This window comes from Perissodus microlepis, chromosome 7 (genome assembly GCF_051167445.1).
Source record: "Perissodus microlepis isolate ML-2025 ecotype Zambia chromosome 7, ASM5116744v1, whole genome shotgun sequence".
Lineage (NCBI taxonomy): Eukaryota > Metazoa > Chordata > Actinopteri > Cichliformes > Cichlidae > Perissodus > Perissodus microlepis.
The window spans coordinates 52609860-52630115 of NC_140467.1; the positions used below are offsets into that span (position 1 = coordinate 52609860).

The window sequence follows — 20256 nt, forward strand, 5'->3', positions numbered from 1 at the left end:
AATCAAGAGAGCCAGAAGTGATCTGCTGGTTAAGGTAAAAGTTTGTAGCTACACAATCATCCAATGAATATTCCATATTCTTGTTTTGTTGGCTGATATGTTGAAACAATAGCTAACAATAGCTAATTTTGATTAAATATGGCCAGATCTAAATAAATAAATAAAAATTAAACAACTTTAAGAGTAAAAGCTGAATTCTGTGGAACCTAGTTTTGTGGAACCTCGCTGTTTGTCCAAAATTGCTCCTTGACAAATAGTAATTGAGCCACCAAAACTGGCACACAGGTACATTTATGATGACATAATGATCCCAGTTTTTTCTTGTGTATAACACCTTGTAAAAGAATGCTATCATTTTAATTTCACAACATCTAAAATACCACTTACCCACTTTTGATATCAACAAATTGTGATGTTTACAGTATCAATATTATAACACACCATTTGACTCATTAAGGTTTGAAGTTTATTGCTCTTAGAGACCTAGAGGTTCAACAAAAATAACTGTGTAAATGTATCTGAGGCTAATTAATTTTAAGCCAAGTGACTTAGTCCAGCCTACAAACGCATCTTTTCAGTCATTGTATGCATTTTTGTCAAGAACATGTTATTGAAATAATTAATGCATATAAATATGCAACCATAATGAAAGTTAAATTATAAATTAATCATTTACTTTATGGGTGTATATTCGATTGAACTTAATCTTGCATACCACTTTTTCATTATACCTATTACACTTAATGGGGGTTGATAATGTCTGGCTAATGAGTCTAGTAGACAATGCACAGTTGGCATGGTCCTTTAATCGTACCAAGATACAACTGCATTTTGCTGTATAGAAACATACAGTTACTCCCATATTGTGTGTTTACATGCAGTAACATCTGGCTGTATAGTCACATCAACCACCATTTTTTTTAAAATTTATTTTATTTTTTATTTTTTTACTTTTCTCAGCGTCATTAATTTTAACAGCTTAAACAGACTACAGAACACTTTCTGGAATCAGATATGTTTTACCTCCTCTGGGTAGAGACTTGTTAAAGAGTCCTTCTGTGGCCTCGCAGGTGCTGCCATCCCCTCCACACACACGGCATCTGTCTTCTTTGGCGTCTGAGCCCAGTATGTTGTCACAGCCAACATGCTTTTGAAGTTGAACAAAGTTAGAGATTGAGAATCAGCATTGTTTTAAATGAAAACTAGAAAAGGGGTTAAATGTTTGCTTTATTTTCTACTATTTTACATTTAAAATAAAAAAAAAGAAGTTTTTTCAAAGATCAACTGGTTACATTCCAGAAAACTGGCTTTATGTCTTAAAAAAATAGCTATATTTCACAAAAGGTTGAACTATGTGCTAAACTATATCATGAAGGGAAATAATAGATTAGTGTGTCAGCTAATAATTAAATCATAGTTAGGTGCATCTACTACACTACTCCGGAGTCTGTTTATCCAGCTCTATTCAAAGGTAACAAAATACACTGAACACTGCCCTTAAAGTTAATTTGATAAAGTTATACTGTTTATTTAAGCTCCAAAAAGTGGTGTAAAAATATTGTTTTGCAAGCATTATGTAAAGGTTAAACCAACCAGATTTAATGTGTTATTTACCAAACTACAAAGCACTACTGTGCGACTGTAATAGGAATATTTTCATTAGTTATTACACATCCAGAGTTGTTTCTTTTTGTTTCCAGGCTTCATGCTTGGCTCAGCTAATTAGCCACCAGCTGTACAGTATCATTGTACAGTAACATCATAAGGGTAGCATCAAACGTCACCATTTAACACTTAAGAAAAAGGCAAACAAAGAAATGTCCCCAAATGTCAAACGATTGCTTAAAAGCCAATAAAACCTTCCCTTTAAAAGAAATAGTAAGACATGACTGACATGTTCACTGTGGGGGAGTTTTTTGGAAAGAATTTGTTTGTTCCTGAAGGAAGTCCTCAGAATACAATGCCGTACTTTATTTATACAGTATTCACATAGGCCCATGCAAAGAGTAGTCCTTATTTTTAGGGAGCTTCAGTGGACACACGGTGCCTGTATACTGAGTATAAATCTTCATTCTTTACATTGAAAATCTGTCAAAATTCGTCAAAATACTTTTGACAAATCCAATTCCAAAAAGTGTAAATAGATATTTAATGCAATGACTTACAAATCTTATAAACCTATATTTTTTTCACAGTAGAACATAAAAAAATCATCAAATATTTAAACTGAGACATTCTACTAGTTCATGAAAAATATTAGTTCATTTTAAATTTGATGGCAATAATACATCTCAAAGTTGGGAAGGGAGCAATGAAGGGAAGGAAAAAAAGTGGAACTAAAAGGAAACAGCTGGAGAAGCACTTCGTGACTAATGAGGTTAATTGGTAACTGGTCAGTAACATGAATACTTATAAAAAGAGCATCTTAGTCTTACTCAAAAGTATAGATAGGCAGAGATTCCCCAATCTACAAAAAGTTATGTTGACAAATTGTGGAACAATTTAAGAATAATGCTCTTCAACATAAAATTGCTAAGACTAGCTAAATCATCAAAAGTCGCAGAGAATCTGCAGAAATCTCTGTGTGCAAGGGACAAGTCAGTACTGGACTGCTGTGATCTTTGGCCTTCAGGCCGCACTACATTAAAAACCTGATTCTGATATGGAAATTAAATCCAGAAATCATTGTCTGTTAACATAGTTTGCAGTGCTGTCTACAAACGCAGGTTAAAGCTCTATCATCCATATGTGAACATGAGCCAGAAGGGCCCAGTCTTCTCTGGGCCAAAGATAATTTAAAATGGACTGTTTATATACATTTTACTCAGTGTCCTAATCCTAGTCAAGTTAGCATTAATAGCTGTAACTTTTTTCTATCAGAGAGAAGCTTATTAAACTACCAGATTCAGAGTCTGAAACTAGCCAGTCTAACAGATATAAAATGTGTTGGCTCCAAATAGCTTTTTATATGGAGTCCTTATGGACCCCATTAATTTTTTTTTATCTGTGCTCAATTTGCAATGATTGCTTCATTGCTTGATTGGAAATGCCTTGGAGCTTCACAGAAGGACTGCTGGTGTTCAGTAGGTTTTGACTTAAGGTTTTCATTATGTCATTTTCTTTTTTACTATTATTTAAAGGCCTTTAAGGGCTACAGTGCCAGTAGTACTGTCTGTTGATGGTTAGTTCTAAAGCATTTCAGTATTATGCAAAGAACTGCAGGCTTACTGCTAATACTTTACATGAGAACATCAATTTTACATTTTACACTTACATTTACTTCCATAAAAATGTGAATGCAGCACTTAAACTTAGAAAACTGAGAGCACTGACAGCTTTATGAAAATTACTTTCATTTTTGTTACACACAAGGATAAAGCCATAAAGTGCAAACTGTCCAGATCAGAAAGAATCCACTGGTGCTGGCAGAACATTTGCAAAGACAAAAAGACAAAGCTATTAGCGAAGAACTCCAGATTAAGAACATGTTACAATTGAGTCTGTGCTAACCTTGAAACTATGAAGGGTGTTAGCTTAGTGATTTTGTGTTAGTGTGGTAGCCTAAAGTTTACATTAGTAACTGTAATTATGTGTCAGTGCATCAGTTCACTCATATTGTGGATTAAAAAAAGAATGTCTACAGTAGATGAGCATTATCTGAAAGTCATGCCCTTAAGAAACCGGAAAAAATCTAACAAAGACATCACATCTTTGTTGATTTTCTTCCAACAGCACCTGAGAGATACATCCGGCCGTTCAGCTGATCCATCTATTGTTTGCTAAAGCGTCACTGGAAATAGTGGCTCTCAAGAAGCTATTGTTGAGGAAGTGAAACATTGTGAAAATGCTAAGGTATGCTAAATTACACAAGAACTGGTCTGAAAATCTGTGAAAGTGGGCCTTATGGAGTATTGAATCCAAATTTACATTTCTTCGGTTCAAATCGATATTTACAGAGGAAGCCAGGAGAGACATACAAATGTCTACAGCAAAGTTCAGGCTGTGTTGAAGAATAAAGGTGGTGTTCCCAAATACTCCTTGAACTGTACAAACTCTGTTTGTGCCTTACATACTGTATTTCCATTTATTTGCACATTTCAGTAAATCGCTGCAACTATCATGCAATGGTGAATATTGTATATGTGTAGAAATGCTCTTAACTTGCACACATGCACAAGCAAGATTACTACTTGTTTGTGTGATGTTAGGGAATTAGAATCACTCTAAATTCGGCAGGCTTGCAGACATAGCACTTTCTGAGCACTCAAAGCACTTTTTTTTTTCTCAAAGCACCTTTTACTAACACGCGTCATTCATCTATTCACACACAGCTTTAATCAACGCCTATAAGTGCTTTCTTACTATCACACAAACACTCACACTCTAATGGATTCATCAGGGGCAATTTGGGGTTAATCATCCTGCCCAAGGACACCTCGACATCCAGACTGAAGGAATCCTGCCCTTCCTCCTGAGGCAGAGCTGCCCATCATCTGCCATCTATAGTATGTCACACCTTGATTACTCTATATAAGAAAATACATTGATCTTGAGGTAAGCTGTTCTAAGAGCGAAGCCTACTCCAAAAAAGAAAAAAAGAAGGAGAGTTTATGACTGAAACTAAAGAAACTAAAATAATTACGCTTCCGAGGAGGAAGCCAGAGAAGGCGTAGCTTTCCAAAGTGTTTCCTCAGGAGAGTCGACAGTTACAAAAAAAAAAAAAAAAGGAGCTCAGGCTACAATAACTAAGACAGTCAATGTTGTGTCCCATGAGACACAGACAACTAAAGAGGGAAAATTTTTGACATTCAAGTTGATTTGGAAAAAAGGAAGGAGGAAAAGAGGGAAGCGGGTGGAGGAACACCTGATCTGCCAGCTTGAGATGAGAAACTCACTGCAATTATTGAAATAACATCCACAGATGAGTTATTGGACATTTATGTTGATTAAAAAGAGGGTAAAATATCAGCTGACCAGGGTTTGAGAGCAGCAGTGACACAAAACCTGATGACTACAGACGGATTTCGTTGTCATTGATCCTTACAGTTGTCCTGTGGGTTTCCTAGGTTCTTTTTTTACTCTGTCACAATCTTCAGTGTTATTCGTAATCGTTCCTCCTCCCTTTCTCTCTCTCTCCCACCACATGTGCACAGCATAGCAGTTTTGAGTGTTTCTGAGATCTTTCCAGGCAGACAGTGTTCCAGAGATTTATCACAGTGTGACAGTAAACCCACAGAGAGCCAGCCCCTGAAATAAAACGACAAGCCGGATTCAGAAAACCCACAATACTCCTTCAGCGAGGAATATTCCACCTCTTCTGAGTTTTCTTGCTATTAAAGCACACATCATGTTGTGTTTTTATATTAGACTCGCAGTAATGTTGTGGGCAAAGACGCTGCGCGTTTATGCCAAACAGGGATCCAGTTGTATCGGTCAGGTGGAAGTCAAAGCAAATACTTTAAAGTGAGCAACCAAAAAGTTATTTCAGCTGCATCTCAGAAAATACACACTCACTACACAAAATGATTTACAGTCATGAAAACAAAGACAGCATCAACTGCCAACCCAAATAACATTTTATTGAAAGATAAAATGTTATTTTTCCTCGTTATTAAATCAGCCTTTTCAAATATATATATATATATATATATATATATATATATATATATATATATATATATATATATATAAAATCATTATTCAATCAAAAAAAACAATGATTTTTGTGTTTTATTTACCACAAAACAATTCTGGTGGAGGCTGCAGAGTACTGATAAGAAGCAAAAAGAGCTATTCAGCAGTCATTCGATCACAATCAGCCACAGTCAAAGACCGGATTGTTCTTCACTGGAGAATGGTGCGGTTTCGGCTCTTTTGTTTACGCAGTCAGTATCTCACTAGCAGAGTTGTTATAGATATAGATAAAAACTGGCTCACATGCTGAGCAAACTCTTACTAAGCTAAGAGATAAAATGTCACTTTGACAGGAACTTGATAAAATGTCAGGGTTAAACACCCACAAAGGACGGTGCTATAGCAGTGTTTTGTTTTATGTTATTATTGCAAATCAGCATCAGCATTTGCGTGAAACAAACATTTCTTTTTCTGGTAATTTACCTGATTTGCCTTCATCGAGCAGGAGTCGTCTCATATTTATGTATGACTACAAATATTAGAATTGCAATGAAAAGCTCTGAATGTAAAATCAAATTGAAAGGTAAAAGCTCATTCTTGACTAGAACATGAAGTAATGGTAATGTTTAGAGTCAGTCTTTCTAGATTTAAACATCACTGGGTCTCAAACTCTTTCTACAGTTCAATAAAACTTGAGTTTTATTTTTATAGCTCTTGCCATAATTCCATTAAACGTACATCCAAAAAGTCTTGAAACACAAGCCAGAAGCTTTCCGCAACAATTAAAGATATGTACAGTTTTGCCAGATTAGCTATGAGGCACAGTGAAAACATTCTGAGTTTGTGCCCCCTTCGAGGTCAACTACTTGTGCAGCCAAAATCCCCACTCAAGTCCTCCTTCTACATTTACACTCACTTGAAATCCTCCCTGACAACTTATTAGTTCATATCTGCTGCTTTACCATGGACCTCAAAGCTTGCCAAACTGCAACCTTTAAAGGGGACATATTAAAAACATTTCCATCTCCTTATTTTGATTCTTTGATGCTACTAGAGTAACTCCTCATGATTCACAGTACATAATAATCCTTATTTATCTAATAGGCGTAGGCGCAGTCTCATCATTTCATCCTTAATGGCAAATGGACTGGTTTTCTATAGCACTTTTCTACTCTACTTGAGCACTCACTTTACATAACACACACTTTACATAACATGTCTCATTAACATGAATGCATCAGGAGCTACTCAGAGTTGTACCCTCAGGTACAAATGCTACAGCTAAGCTACCGGTATTACATCCAGTCATGAATGCACAGATTGGCGAGTATTTTCAGCGTGGCTTCAAAAATGATGAAATCCTTGTGTTATTAGCCGAATCACATGGCGTTACTATCAGCAAACGTACTCGCGAAAGCGGCAATTTGATGCGATCCGGTTTTGAGTGCGCACTACTCTGCGCCATATGCTTCCGGGTAACAAGAAAGTGACCTCATTCACGTAGATTACTGATTGGCAGAGTAGGGCTGTTCGATATAACGATATATATCGGATGACGATATAAAAAGGTCTATCATTTCATTTTACGCTATTGTTAGTTTCGTGGTGTCGCAAAATAAACTGTTTACGGCAACATTTTTTCATCGTTTTGATGGTCACTGTAGTGGCTATATTAATTTCTTAAAGTTCTCTCTTTCTCTTATATTTTATATAACCACACTACAGACGGACAAGCGCCTTATGCGTTGTCGTTAGCAACAATGACAGTAAAACCATCGCGTGTCCACTTGTTTATTTTCTACATAAACCTTTCACAATAAAGCTCAAGATCCTGTTGAGACTTTACAAAATACTCTGCATACTCTTTCACGTGATTCAGAGTATTTACGGATGAGAAGCAAAAAAGAGCCGTCAGGTGCTAAAAAAATAAACCTTAGACTCAAACGTTAGAACAGGCTTTTCCCCGCAGCATGCCGTGTAATAAATACTCACAACTTATGTCTAAAAATGTATAGTTTCATGCATCGGTTAAAACACTCGACTCCAGGTACACGACGCTCAGCTGGAAACACTTCACGCAAGTCGAGCTGCCGGAGAGTCACAGAATTTACAGAAAATGCAAAATTTTTGTGATTTATATTGTTATCGGACGATAGATGTCTTATATCGGGATATGAGATTTTGGTCATATCGCACAGCCCTATGGCAGAGCTAACTCGAAATTTCAAGTAACTCAAAATTTCAAGTTATGTTTCTCCAAATTTCGAGTTAATAATCAGAAAGTGAGGACAGTGAGCTATTATGGAGCGACTGTGAAGTAGAGGAGTGGATCGCTGAATAAGGTTTGAGGGACACTTAGGAGCTCAGGGGTCAGTTGGTAAAGTAATTGTGTGTGTGTGTGTGTGTGTGTGTGTGTGTGTGTGTGGTTGTGTATTACTTATCGTTGCGGGGACACAAATTTGTTTACACACTCACATTGAGAGGTCTCGCCAACTTTATGGGGACAAATTGCAAGGTAAATCATTAAATTTTAGGGTGAAGGCTTGAGTCAGGGTTAGGGTAAGGTTAGGTTTAGGATAAGGTCAGGGTTACGGTTAGGTTCAGGTAGGGACTTGTGATGGGTAGGGTCAGGATAAGTCTCCAGGAAATGAATGTTAGTTAATGTAATGTCCCCAAAAGTGATGGAAACACAACGCGCGCGTGCATGTGTGTGTGTGTGTGTACGGGGTTAGGGGCAAATGTTGGATGTATTTTGGTGTTTTATTGTTCTGTGAAATGTTTACATTGTTTATTTGTTGTTTATTTATTTGTTCATCCTTGTTGTACTAATAAAACTTATTATAGAATAACTTTGTGTTTGACTACCCTTGTCGCACAGTGTTGCCTTGAAGCAACAAACCAATATCTGTTTGGGGGGGCAGGGTTTCAAATTTTATGATTGATATATTATTAGGGACCCCAAAGCTCCCCCAAAATAGGGAGAAATATTTTTTTCCCCAAAAATTAAAAAGTCATGCAGTAGAGGGCTAAATAATTCTTTTTTTTTATTCCCCTCCCTTTAAGGCACATATTTGAAACTTAATGCCGGCCAAATATGGGCTTTTGCATATTTTAATCAGGCTTGTGTATCACTTTACGTTCTCAATAAATTTCAGCCCGCCCAGTTGTACTGTGGTCTGCACAGAAACATGCATTCTGAGTAAATGCAAAACTAAACAGACATGGACTTCTACAGTAACTGCATGCTGACAAGCTAGCTAATTACAGAAGAAATAGTAAAGTGAATGCTGTAAGGCTGATCAATTCTACCAAGCTGGGAAACTGATTAGCCTAAGGCTTTACTGCATGTAAATGCAAACCTGTTAACCATTTGTCACGAGAAAATTCCTACTTTAAGAAAACAGAGGCTTCAGAATGTCACTGAATTACAAAACGGTGTGCAACTACAGCATGCTTGCTGCTAACAACTTGGTTTTGCTAATTAATCTTTAAGTCAGTGGTCTACAGAATATCAACAAATTAAAAAAAACTATTTTCATAATCACATAAGACAAAAAAAAGTAATAACTTCTAATTAACTAGATAATAAACCTAGTGCTTAACGTTTTTCCTCAAAAATTACTTACTCAAAAAACTATTAAGAGAACAGTTGTTTGATTATGTAGTTAACTGAAAAACACAATAGACACAATAAGTCCAATAATTACAAGGCATGCTGGAGCGGTGGTTAGAGCTGTCACCTCACAGCAAGAAGGCTTTTTTACCCTGCATTGTTGATTCCTCATAGCTTCCTCATAGTTACCTCAATATTTCCTCAAACTAGCCACATGAAATTTCCTGGACTGAAAACAACTTTTAAGCTCTATTTTTTATGTTTAAATAAACTCATAAGCCAAAGCCACAATCTTAGTTTTTGTCATGTGCAAAGAAAAAAACAAACAAACAGCTGATTGTAAGGCAGTCAAGTTGGAGGCACTGGTTGATTTTTCATGCATGACCCTCACTGATGCGGTTAGGTAAATATAAAGATATTTAATATTTAATACATCCAGTGCCAGGAGCAACAACAGTTTGTTGTAACAACTGCATATCCTTCAATAATGAGAATCAAAAATACATTTGTAAAACACAAGAAGTGTTTGAAGATGTGGTTTTGGCTCCCTTACCTTACACTCTCCATTGATGCAAATGTCCAGCGAGTCAGCCTGACATTGGGTGCCATCTATGACAGCAGGAGACCGCTCAGTGTAGAAGTTATAGCCTTCTGCCAAGCAGTTCAGCGCACAGGGCTTCACACCACCTGGGTTACACAGCATGGACAAAAACCGAGCACGTCATTACATCATTACCTAAAGTTCAGTTTCACACAGGGAACAGACAGCGTGACCTGGCCCCTGACAGAACCCTAACAACACAGAGACCAGCAAATGCCGATGCTATTCCAGGACTTGCAGCCAGCTCTGGGATCTTCTCTTAACTTGTTGACAGTAATAATCATGAGGGGGGGGGAAGTCAGCGGTGCTCAGATCTAAAACCCCCAAAACTTGACGTCACTGTAACATTGACAACAACAGAGACAGCGCTGCTTGCCAAAAACAATTACACTGACATCCACGTGTAGGTTATCTCCTGTTTTTACATGACGCCTCAGCCCACGGAGCGCTATAAGAGAGGAGGTGACGGATTTGACAAAACAGACTTAAGCTCTCACATCTCTGAGAGAAAACAAAAGCTGTGTTTACATGCTTCAAACTTTATCACTTCTCTCTGAGATATTTGTGGTCTTAGTTAAGTGGATATTTTCCTTGATCTGCAGACTTCAAGGAGAGACACTCCTGCCAGTACCTATGACAATACAACAGTCCTTCCACTGGTATTGGCTCAATAAAAAACTGTTGATCCAGAGAGGGGAAAAAAGCCCGAGATGGGTCCAGAAAACAGACTAGCCTGCAAACTGTCATTTGAGACACAAAAGGGATGATAGGGAGGCTTTACAGCTCAGCTCTTAGAGAGTTTTAACAGAACAACAGCTTCAACTCTTAGCAAGTTCAAACTGAGAGTAAGTAATTATTAATTATTTAATAAGAATTCAGTGGGAGTGAATTTAACTCTGATCAAACGTCATCCAGACACTATTGCCTATATAGTAATTAATCGTTCATGTTATACAGTAATACTTTGAAACCATGGATGTACTATACAAACAACTGATCACAACTAGTCCTGAACTCACCCCCAGTGTAAGGCTTCCAGTTGTAGTACTTCCCGCGGAAAGGGGAGTTGTCAAAATCAGCGCACTGCTTCTCTCGGAAATCACGAGATCCTACAGGGCAGGCCTGCAAACAACAGTGAAACTGAATGTGAATACAAAGGACCAAGATTATCGAATGTCTTATCCCAGTTCACATTAGACTGGTGCCAATGACCTTTGGAATTAAGGTCAGTAAGAGTGATCTCCAGCAGCTTGTCAATATAATAACTGTGTGATCTGCCATGTAATCGGTTCATGTCAATATTTTGTCATTTAACCAGCACCATCTGCACTGCATTGAAATTCGTCTGGGGAGTGACTACACAGGTTAGTACCAACAAGCCCACAGGTCTGGTACTCTCCACCTCAACAAATTCAAATTCCTAAACTGAACCTCTGATAACAGCTAACACTTTAGCCCTCCAACCTCCTTTGACTTCTGAAAAGCCAAATTGCTAAAATCAAGCTTTAAAACAGGACTTGATAAACCAATCACATCAAGGGGGGTACATTCATCTTTTACAGAGTCTATGTGTAGGTTTGCGTGCTGTTGCCTTTTGAATAAATTAATTATCTGCTCATTTTATTTTCTAAGATCCCTACTTTATTAACAATGTCACTTTTTTTTTTTTTTTACAGACTAAAGAAGATGTGTTTCTTGGCATTTCTGTCTGAGAACATTGTGTTCTGTGTTCAGATGAATTGTTTATGTGTGGATTTATGATGGATAATGAAACATTTCTTTGGCTAGCTAATTAGAAACATAAACCGAGCCAGAGGAGGTGAAACAGCCCAGTATAGAATGCAGGTTGAGGCAGACTGAGTTCTGGCTCTGATTCTGGGATGGCACTCCACTGTGTGGATAATGCGCCAATAAGAGGAGGTAAAAAGTGGAAAGAAACACTTTGCTGGTGTGAAAAGGTCCTTAGGAACCGCAAAACACTCTCCCTCGGTACAAATAAAGGCTCTCGGGTCAAAGCTGTATTTCACATGCTCAAAGTGTTCCATGCTGGAGTGGGCCATAGGGAGGATAGGCCACTTTCATTACCATTCAAGTGTTTTGCCAATTTAGCCGCTTTAAACTTGCACATCAAACATGCAGATCCAGTCAGAGGAGACAGAATAATATTATTGCAAGTGTGTGTTGAAATGAAAACACAGTACCAAATGAGATTTACATGTGCTAACGTCTGTTGGAACAAAAGAAAAGCTGACTTTAATAATGTTGGGTTTTCATCAATGTTTAACTTGTTGATTATCGACTGATTAAAATAATAATAGATCAGAAGGCACAAAAAGGGAGAAAAGTCCTATCATTTAAGCAAATGCTTGACACTTTCCCTTCATTATCCTGACTTTAAAAATTAAAGTTCTTAAAAAGGTATCGTCTGTGCCTCTTGAGGAGCTTAATATAAAACAAAATGTGGTTTTTGTAGTGGGCTTTATAAACAAATCAAATTAAATGTCAGTGCTCTACCAGTGATGACCAAAAATGAGAAATAAAGATTGAATTCAGAGGCTAATGCACATTAAAACTTAAAGTGAAAAAGACAACAAAAGAAGTCAGATAAGAAGACAAAATATAAATAATAAAAGGTAACAGAATTAGCACAAAAATAAAATTGTGAAATATTATGCAAAATAAATGGATTCCTGTAGAATGTTAAAACAAAGTTATTATTATTAATCTCAGAGGTTTCTTCCTGTTAAAAGAGTCTTTTTTCTTCCCACTGTTGCCAAGTGCTAAGCAACCTCCTACAATCACTTGCCAACCGGTAAATTGGTAACTTCTGGTTATCATCGGGGTCACTGACAAGTCTTTAGGCGTGGATGATTGGGATTAGCAATCTATTTTACAGCAGCTGCCTCCAGCAACTACTCGCAACCAGTCAAGGAAGTACTCATTTAACTGTCCTTAGAGATAACACGTTAAGTTAGATGCTAGTGGGATGGCTCTATGGTTGGCATGCTCTTGGTAGTCCACCAGTTTGGTGGAATATTGCAATAAAAATGTGATAAAACCTTTATACTGAAGGTATGCATGGTAATCACAGGATGAATTCTAGTGATTTGGGGGACCATCTGACATCACCAGCACCACCAGTTTTAATTTAGGTAATGAAATATCTCAACATGTATGGCATAAGCACAGATTATGATTAAGACATATGTTTTTTAACTATGCTAAAGAGAAAAGATCCTAATGACTCTGGCAATCATCAGACCTTTTTCCAAGGACTGCTACTACCAGTTTAACTGTTTTGAATAAATAGGCTGTCTGCCATGAAACTTGGCCCACCCATTTATATACTTTTGAGGATAATTTGTGAGTATTTGTCATTGTATCTACATTTGGCACGCTCTCTCACACACACATGCTTCTTTGGACAAGGTGTGGTTAGTGTGACGAAATAGTGGTTAGGGACATTGCTTGTTTTCCAAAGAAAACACTCAGTGCTTGCTCAGAACTGTTATTTTTAAGACTTGTGGTTAAATGTCTACTAAGGCCCTAACTATTGCAATTTTCACCTAGTGAAAAAGGCCACCTAGAAATAGTTGAACAGAGATCTTAACTTGCAGCCATGTCAAATATTTGGATAAAACATTGCTCCAGGCCTCAAAAAAAAAAAAAAAAAGCTTGCTTCTTATGAAATACACCCTGAACTGTCATCATCGTTTGACTCAAGTGAAATGTCACAAACAATAAATGAACTATAAAATGACAGAGGGCGCAAATAAACCCAAAGTCACCAGGGGAATATTGAATCTCTGTCTGTTCATTTTTATCATTGTCTGTCCTACGTTCCAGGAGAAAATATGTCAGAAAGCTTAAAGGCAACGTGATGCTGTGTGCTAGTGTGCAGCCTGTAAAGCCCTTTTCTAAGATAACATGTTCTGGAGGAGAGCTGTGGAAGAGCAAAGAGGTGATCCAACATTTTTTTAAGTCGCTCACATGCTACTTGGCAGATAATGAAAGAGGGAGGCAAAGAAATGAAGAAACTCACGTTAGTGTTACAGGATCTGTATCGTTTCCTTTCTCCGAGACAGTACTTGCCTCCTCCAGATGGGCTGAGAGACACAACAGAAATAAATGAGGGATGGGGAAAAGAGACTCTTTACATCAAACCACATAAAGCGCCGTAAATTATATTCACAAATTCCTCTCAGAGATTATCTTTAGGGCAAACAGTACATAAGAGATTTTTTTTTTCTGATGAAACAGGCGCAAAAAAGTCTCTGCCAGAAAACAAAGTGTTTGTGTGTCAGCATTTGCTGCTTTGTTGAGCATCTGTGCCAATGATTCATTCAGGAAATCCAAGCTGTTCTAAGAGCTCTTAAATGTGACATGACATTTCAAGTCTAATGACTCGTAACTCACGCTTTTCCTTCTTCTACTCTTCACTACACATCTACCACATCTCTGAAGGTTTTCTTTTCCTTTCCCTATCATCTCTCTGCTTTTTCTCACCTTCAGAAGCCTCCCTTCCCTTCACTTTATTGCAAAAAAAACTGTGAGACAGGCCATGTAATGAATGTGTTAGAGGCTGTGTCTGGCTGTGTTTTTTCTGCCTCCCTCCTCTTTGCACTGATGGCTGAGCAGCAGTGATCACCTTACACAGGTGTTCCACATTATGCCTGTGCCTTCACCTCCTCCCCTTTTTCTTCCTTCCCTCTGGTTCACCCTGGCTCTTTTTCTTGCCTTCCCATGACGTGTTTGACGTAATACCTAGTTTCCAAAACAAAGGAATGCGACAATGGAAGAAGGATAAAGATCCCAGATGTCTACTTGCCCGCCAAAGATGCACTGGTCAATGATTTGTCTAGTGAGGACACATGGGAGGTTTTAAAGTAAACCTACGCATCACCATAATCTTCGAAGAAGAGTAAGCTATGTCTTAACTTATTGCACATGTCACATTAACTGAGACTGCGTGAAACTGCACAAGAACAAGGACTAAGAACCTTTACAGTCAGTTGTAATGGCTGCAAAGTATTATCTGAAACAGCTAATATTGGTCTTTGTGGTAATTTCAGGTTACAGACAGTTTCGTTGGTGTATTCCTTTCTTTCCCCATTTCAAATAACATTTGTCCCTGTTGTTCAAATTTAGAAAATGGTAAAGAAGAAATCCAGACTTTCAATTGAGCCTTGGAAAGCCAGTTACTATGGCTCATATTGCACACTTCTCTACTTAGACTCGCTGTTTTGAGTGCATAAGTGTGTTTCACAGTGACAGTGAAATACACTTATGCACAGTGCACTACAAGTACCCAGATGGTGAACTCATAACAATCAAGAAGTGTGTGGAACAATGTTCCCGTCCTGCCATCAACGATTGTCATCTTCGGTATGCAGCAGAATGGAAGGACCACCAAACAATTTTCAACCAATGGTGTCCACACTAGTCATGGACAGTATGCCAAAAGGACTTTTTTGTTTTGTTTTTTACAGTATGAACTGAAATAAGTGACTAAGACTCATAAACTCAGCAGCCAAATATTTACAAAGGTCCTGGCAGAGGGCCATTTTCCCATAAACTTCCACAGGCCCAGGAGTCTTTTTGGAAGCCCTGTGGTGGCCTTAAAAAAGAAGGCTTATGGCACTTTTGTGATGGCTTCACTTTTTAGAGCCAGAAGCTAAATCTGTATTTTTACACCTACCTTTTATACCTTACTAAGTAAAATTATTTCTTCAAAAGTACTTCATTCATTGATTCAATAGAAGTCTTGACCTACTTAGAACTCTCCTACTGAGTTTGAGACCATTTTTAAAATTTTGGTCGTTATCAGAAAGCGAGATCATCCAAGCTAACGACTTACTGCCAGTAAATGGGTGTGGGGTTACACAATTATTGGTCACATCCAAATGTTAACAGTAAAAACATTCATAATGAGGCTAAAAATGGGAATTCCAAAGCCAAAAACATGGTTGAAACCCCAACGTCATCTCCATGGTCAAAACTGATCACAGTACAGCAAAAATTGAACAATAGATCAATCAATCAATCAATCAATCAATCAATATTTTATTTATATAGCACATTAAAAAAGGACAGTGTCCATCAATGTGCTTCACACAAGGTAGCAAAGCAGATTACAACAAAAGCAACAAAAACAGTTAAAAACAATTAAAACCAGTTGTAGTTACAGTTACACAGCACAACTGCAGACCAGGTGGAAATCCGAACTAATTTGCTTCAAACGCTAGATGGAACAGGTGAGTTTTTAAGCGTGATTTAAACGATTGAATGGAATCTGACATGCGGACATCGATAGGAAGACTATTCCAGAGTTTGGGTGCGGCCATTGCAAAAGCTCGGTCCCCTCTGGTCTTTCGTCTGGGCCTTTGTTGCACTAAGAGCAGTTGGTTAGAGGATCTGAGCGCTCTCTTGGGGCTATACACGTCAAGAAGGTCTGTTAGGAAACTAAGATTTCTAACGGTATAAGAGAGATGGCTGGCATAGGACCCCAGTGTATTAGTTAGCTGGTCCAGGGAAATGGGACTATCAAAAACAATAATTTCTGTTTTATTTTCATTTAGAGTTAGAGAGTTTTGTAATAGCCAATCTTTTACTTCCCGCAGACAATTGGGCACTAATGAGGACTGGACATCCTGATTCAGGGGGAAGTAGATTTGGATGTCGTCAGCATAGCAGTGAAACGAGATATTATGCTATTTGAAAATGAGTCCCAAAGGCAGCATGTATAAAGAAAATAACGTAGGATAGATGAACGGATATTATTTCCACACAGAACAAAGGCTGTGTCGGTCAACAATATTTTGAAGTTATTTATGGTTTTGTACATATAAATTCTATTGTTTATAGGAATGGTGAATTTAATGTATTATAAAATTACAATTACCACATTAGATTTGAAGCTGCTTAGCTCAGTAAGGTAATTGGGGGACTTCAAAGCAGAAGGTTGCTTTGTTTATCCATACCTACTGTAAAATTTATCTTACTAGAAATTCTAACCAGCAAGCAATGTTGAACAAGCAATGTTGAACACATTACTCACAGTCACAGTAATGCCCGAGACATCGGTTCAACTTTCATTTTAGAGCCTCGACTCGACGTCAAGAAAAAAAACAACAACTAATGGCTTTCTGGGCAGTAGAGATGTTTACACGTCCAGCAAATATGCAGCAATCTTCTTAAATATGTTTAATAATGACAAATGTGACTCAGATATTCACCCCTTACATTTGGCTGTCGAGCTGCTAAATCATTATTTGTTCTAAGCAGGTGGAGGATTTTAAAATGAACATTAAAATCACTGTACCACATGTCAGAATATTTACACTTGTCATAAATTAAAAGCGTCATTACCTGTAGCAGTCAACATATTTTTACTTTAGGTCTAACAGTTTAGTTTTCCCACTAAAGAAGCATTTAGTCTTGTGAATATTTCAGACATGACTGCTGTATAATTACTGTAGCTTGACTCGCACTACGACACACATCCGCACAGCCACGCATACACATGCACATCTACACACAAACACACACTTGTAGGCAAGGACCTGGATGTGTGTGTTCAGCTTGCTGTGGCTTACTTTGCCTACTTACGCTGGGCTGTCACAGTGCCTCATGGAGGAGGATACACCGCCCCCACAGGTCCTGCTGCACTCCCCCCAAATGGACCATGGCCCCCAGCCTCCATCCACACTCTGAGGCCAGGTACCAAACGCAACACATTCCCCCTGGTAGCACCACTGGGTGGGGAGAAGCAGAAGTATGCACAGAGTGGAAAACTTTGGTTATTACATATCTTAATAATTTCTTCAGACACACTGACCAGCTTCAAGTTAAAGAGGCCCATTCTCACTATAACATACAGCTTATTAGAATATTTATGAGAATTTATGAATTTATGAGGACACATAATTCAACATATATCTGCATATAGGAAAATATTGGCCATGCAGGGTCCAACTTTTGAAGATTTCATCCAATAATTAATTCTTGTGGATCTCGTGACTCTTCTATATTTATTTAATGTTTCCATTATGGGAAGTTATTTCCAAGACAGGTGAGGCAGAGAAAGAGCTGAACTACGTTTCAGGAGTAATCATGTTAATCTGTTCAGAGTTGTGGGGGAAGAGGGGATCAGAGACTTTCCTTTGTCCCTCCAACTGTGTCAGTAGGTTAATAACCCTCTAGAGAACGGTACAGTCAAGGTGAGGGCTAGGCTGAGCTGCTGCGTTCTTTATCTCTACCTCTCATTTAATTTCTGAGATGCTGTCTAAACAAGATTAGCAGTGTGGAGAAAGAGAAATGTGGAGGACCAACTGATACGGGCACAGAACCTCAGCGTTAACTGTAAGTTTATTGGTCAATTTGAACACACAGAAGAAACGCAAAGCTCCCTTCTATTGGTTAATTCCTGGCTGTCTCCCCCTCCCGCTTTCCCTTCCCCCAGTCTCTACCTCTATCTCTGTCTGGTCCTGTTGGAAGGGCCTCTCTCCATTACACGCTGGGTGAGAAATGGCTGACATTCATATTCCTTTGAAGCCGTCCCCAGCAGGGGCAGACAGAGTATGCCACTGGCTCTCCTAAAGCTGCTCCAAAAGCTGTTCTAAAGCCCCCCAGGCTCTACCTGGGGCCCCCTGTGTTGTACAGGACTCTGTCCGTGGGCCCTGGTCCTCAAAGGCTCCACTGAGCTAATGGTAATTATGGGTGACAGCTCGTGACACTCTCCTATTCTTCCCTTTTACCCCTCGGACCATCCGGTGACAATGGTTGCCGTAATCCGTGTTAAAACAGTCTCCCCTAACCTGGCTGGCATCAGCACTCGGCTGATGACCGAAAGCCTGGCCTGCTTACGTCTGTGAGTTTGTGTATGTGTGTGTGGTTGCACCAAATGCATGAGTGCACACTAGTGAGGTACCAATAGCTACACACAGAGAAGAGAATAAAAGTGCTTGTTTCACATCACAGGTCACCAGGTATTAAATATAGCTGCAGTGCTGAAAGGGCAGGTTCACCCAAATTCTAATTTAAAACATATAAACTTCTAGATGTAGCTTGGTCCATCTGGCAGCCTATTTTCACTTGGAAGAAATGTGTATTCCCTGACGGTTGCTGGCTGTCGTTGGGTGAAATCGGTCACTGCAGGCCACTGAACCAAAAACCTCCTTGTGACTGCTTTGGTCACGAGCAGATTTCCGCGGTCACCCATCGTTAACTGACTCATATACAAACACTTGCTAACTAAGTGCAGAGCGTTAGTGAAACTTGAAAAGGTGCAATGCAAAGTGCATAAAATAAAAGTTGCGTTACCTCTGAAACCAGCACGTTTCAAAAGGCACAACTGTGAAAGTAAACAGTGTCTGTTTCCAATTTGTATCACACTCCTGACATTTTCACAAACACTTAGAGGCTTAGGTGAGTGTGTGCAGACAAGTTGGCAAATTCCATGCAAACTACAGCTGACAACAGTAACCTGCTGGCGACCAAAGCAATCGCAAACAGGTTTTCAGTCAGACATCATGTACTTCATTGTGACCAATTTCACCCACCTACAGCAAACAGTTGCCACAACCGCTCACTAAGCAGGCAAGCATAAGTATTTTAACTGTCAATCTCTGGTGACAGGCAACTTGTCTCCAAAGAATTACAGTCAAAATTGGATTTCCCACAATCACTCTCAGACATAGTGGCAAAGGTTTGCAAGTAACTGCAATCTATTTTATAAACGCAGTCAATGTTGTAACCAATCTGAATCAGTCTGTGCTGATGAGCGCAATTCATCTGCGATGTGGCTCTTTCTAATAGAGTCCTTGACTTGACTGGTTACCAGTTGGTTGTATTCTGGTTATATTCCAATATAAAGGGACAGCTCAGATTGAGCAATATGGAGACAAAGTTGAGATCATTTGGACATGTGCAGAGGATGGATAGTGGATATACTGGACAAAAATGTGGAATATGGAGCTGCCAGGCACGAGGAAAAGAGGAAGACCTCAGAGGAGACTCATGGATGTAGTGAAGTGAAGGAGGACATGCAGAAGTTTAGTGTGCTAGAGGAGGATTCCAGAGATAGAAGCAGATTGTCCACTGTGGTGATCCCAAAAAAGGAGTATGTGGAAACCAAAAGAAGATAAGAGTCAAGTTGCCTAGTGCCTAGGCCATTTGCATTTAAATAACTATCCCACAGTAACTATCACTATTTCAGGAGGGATTTCTGAATTTCTGAACTTTCATATCGATGAGCTTCTGGCTATACTGAAAATGCAAGTAGTTAATGTGAATTTCTCTTTAGTTTCAAATTTCTGTGCATGTAGATGGCAAAAGATTTGCAAGAGACCGTAACACATTTATGGCTTCCTACACTCTTTCTGAAATGGAGGAATTTTAGACTACTCTT

The 20256-nt window shown here is 38.6% G+C and overlaps 1 protein-coding gene across 3 annotated transcripts in view; it reads right to left on the bottom strand.

The window, feature by feature from the left end:
* adamts6 (ADAM metallopeptidase with thrombospondin type 1 motif, 6) overlaps nt 1-20256 on the bottom strand; it is a 75865-nt gene that overhangs the window by 25879 nt on the left and 29730 nt on the right. For all 3 annotated transcript variants that reach the window (XM_084935859.1, XM_084935860.1, XM_084935861.1), the window contains 5 exons: nt 17457-17602; nt 13891-13954; nt 10868-10970; nt 9801-9934; nt 1024-1147 (listed from right to left, as the gene is read on the bottom strand). In XM_084935859.1, coding sequence (XP_084791985.1) covers nt 1024-1147; nt 9801-9934; nt 10868-10970; nt 13891-13954; nt 17457-17602 — 571 coding nt within the window. The remainder of the gene's footprint in view (nt 1-1023; nt 1148-9800; nt 9935-10867; nt 10971-13890; nt 13955-17456; nt 17603-20256) is intronic.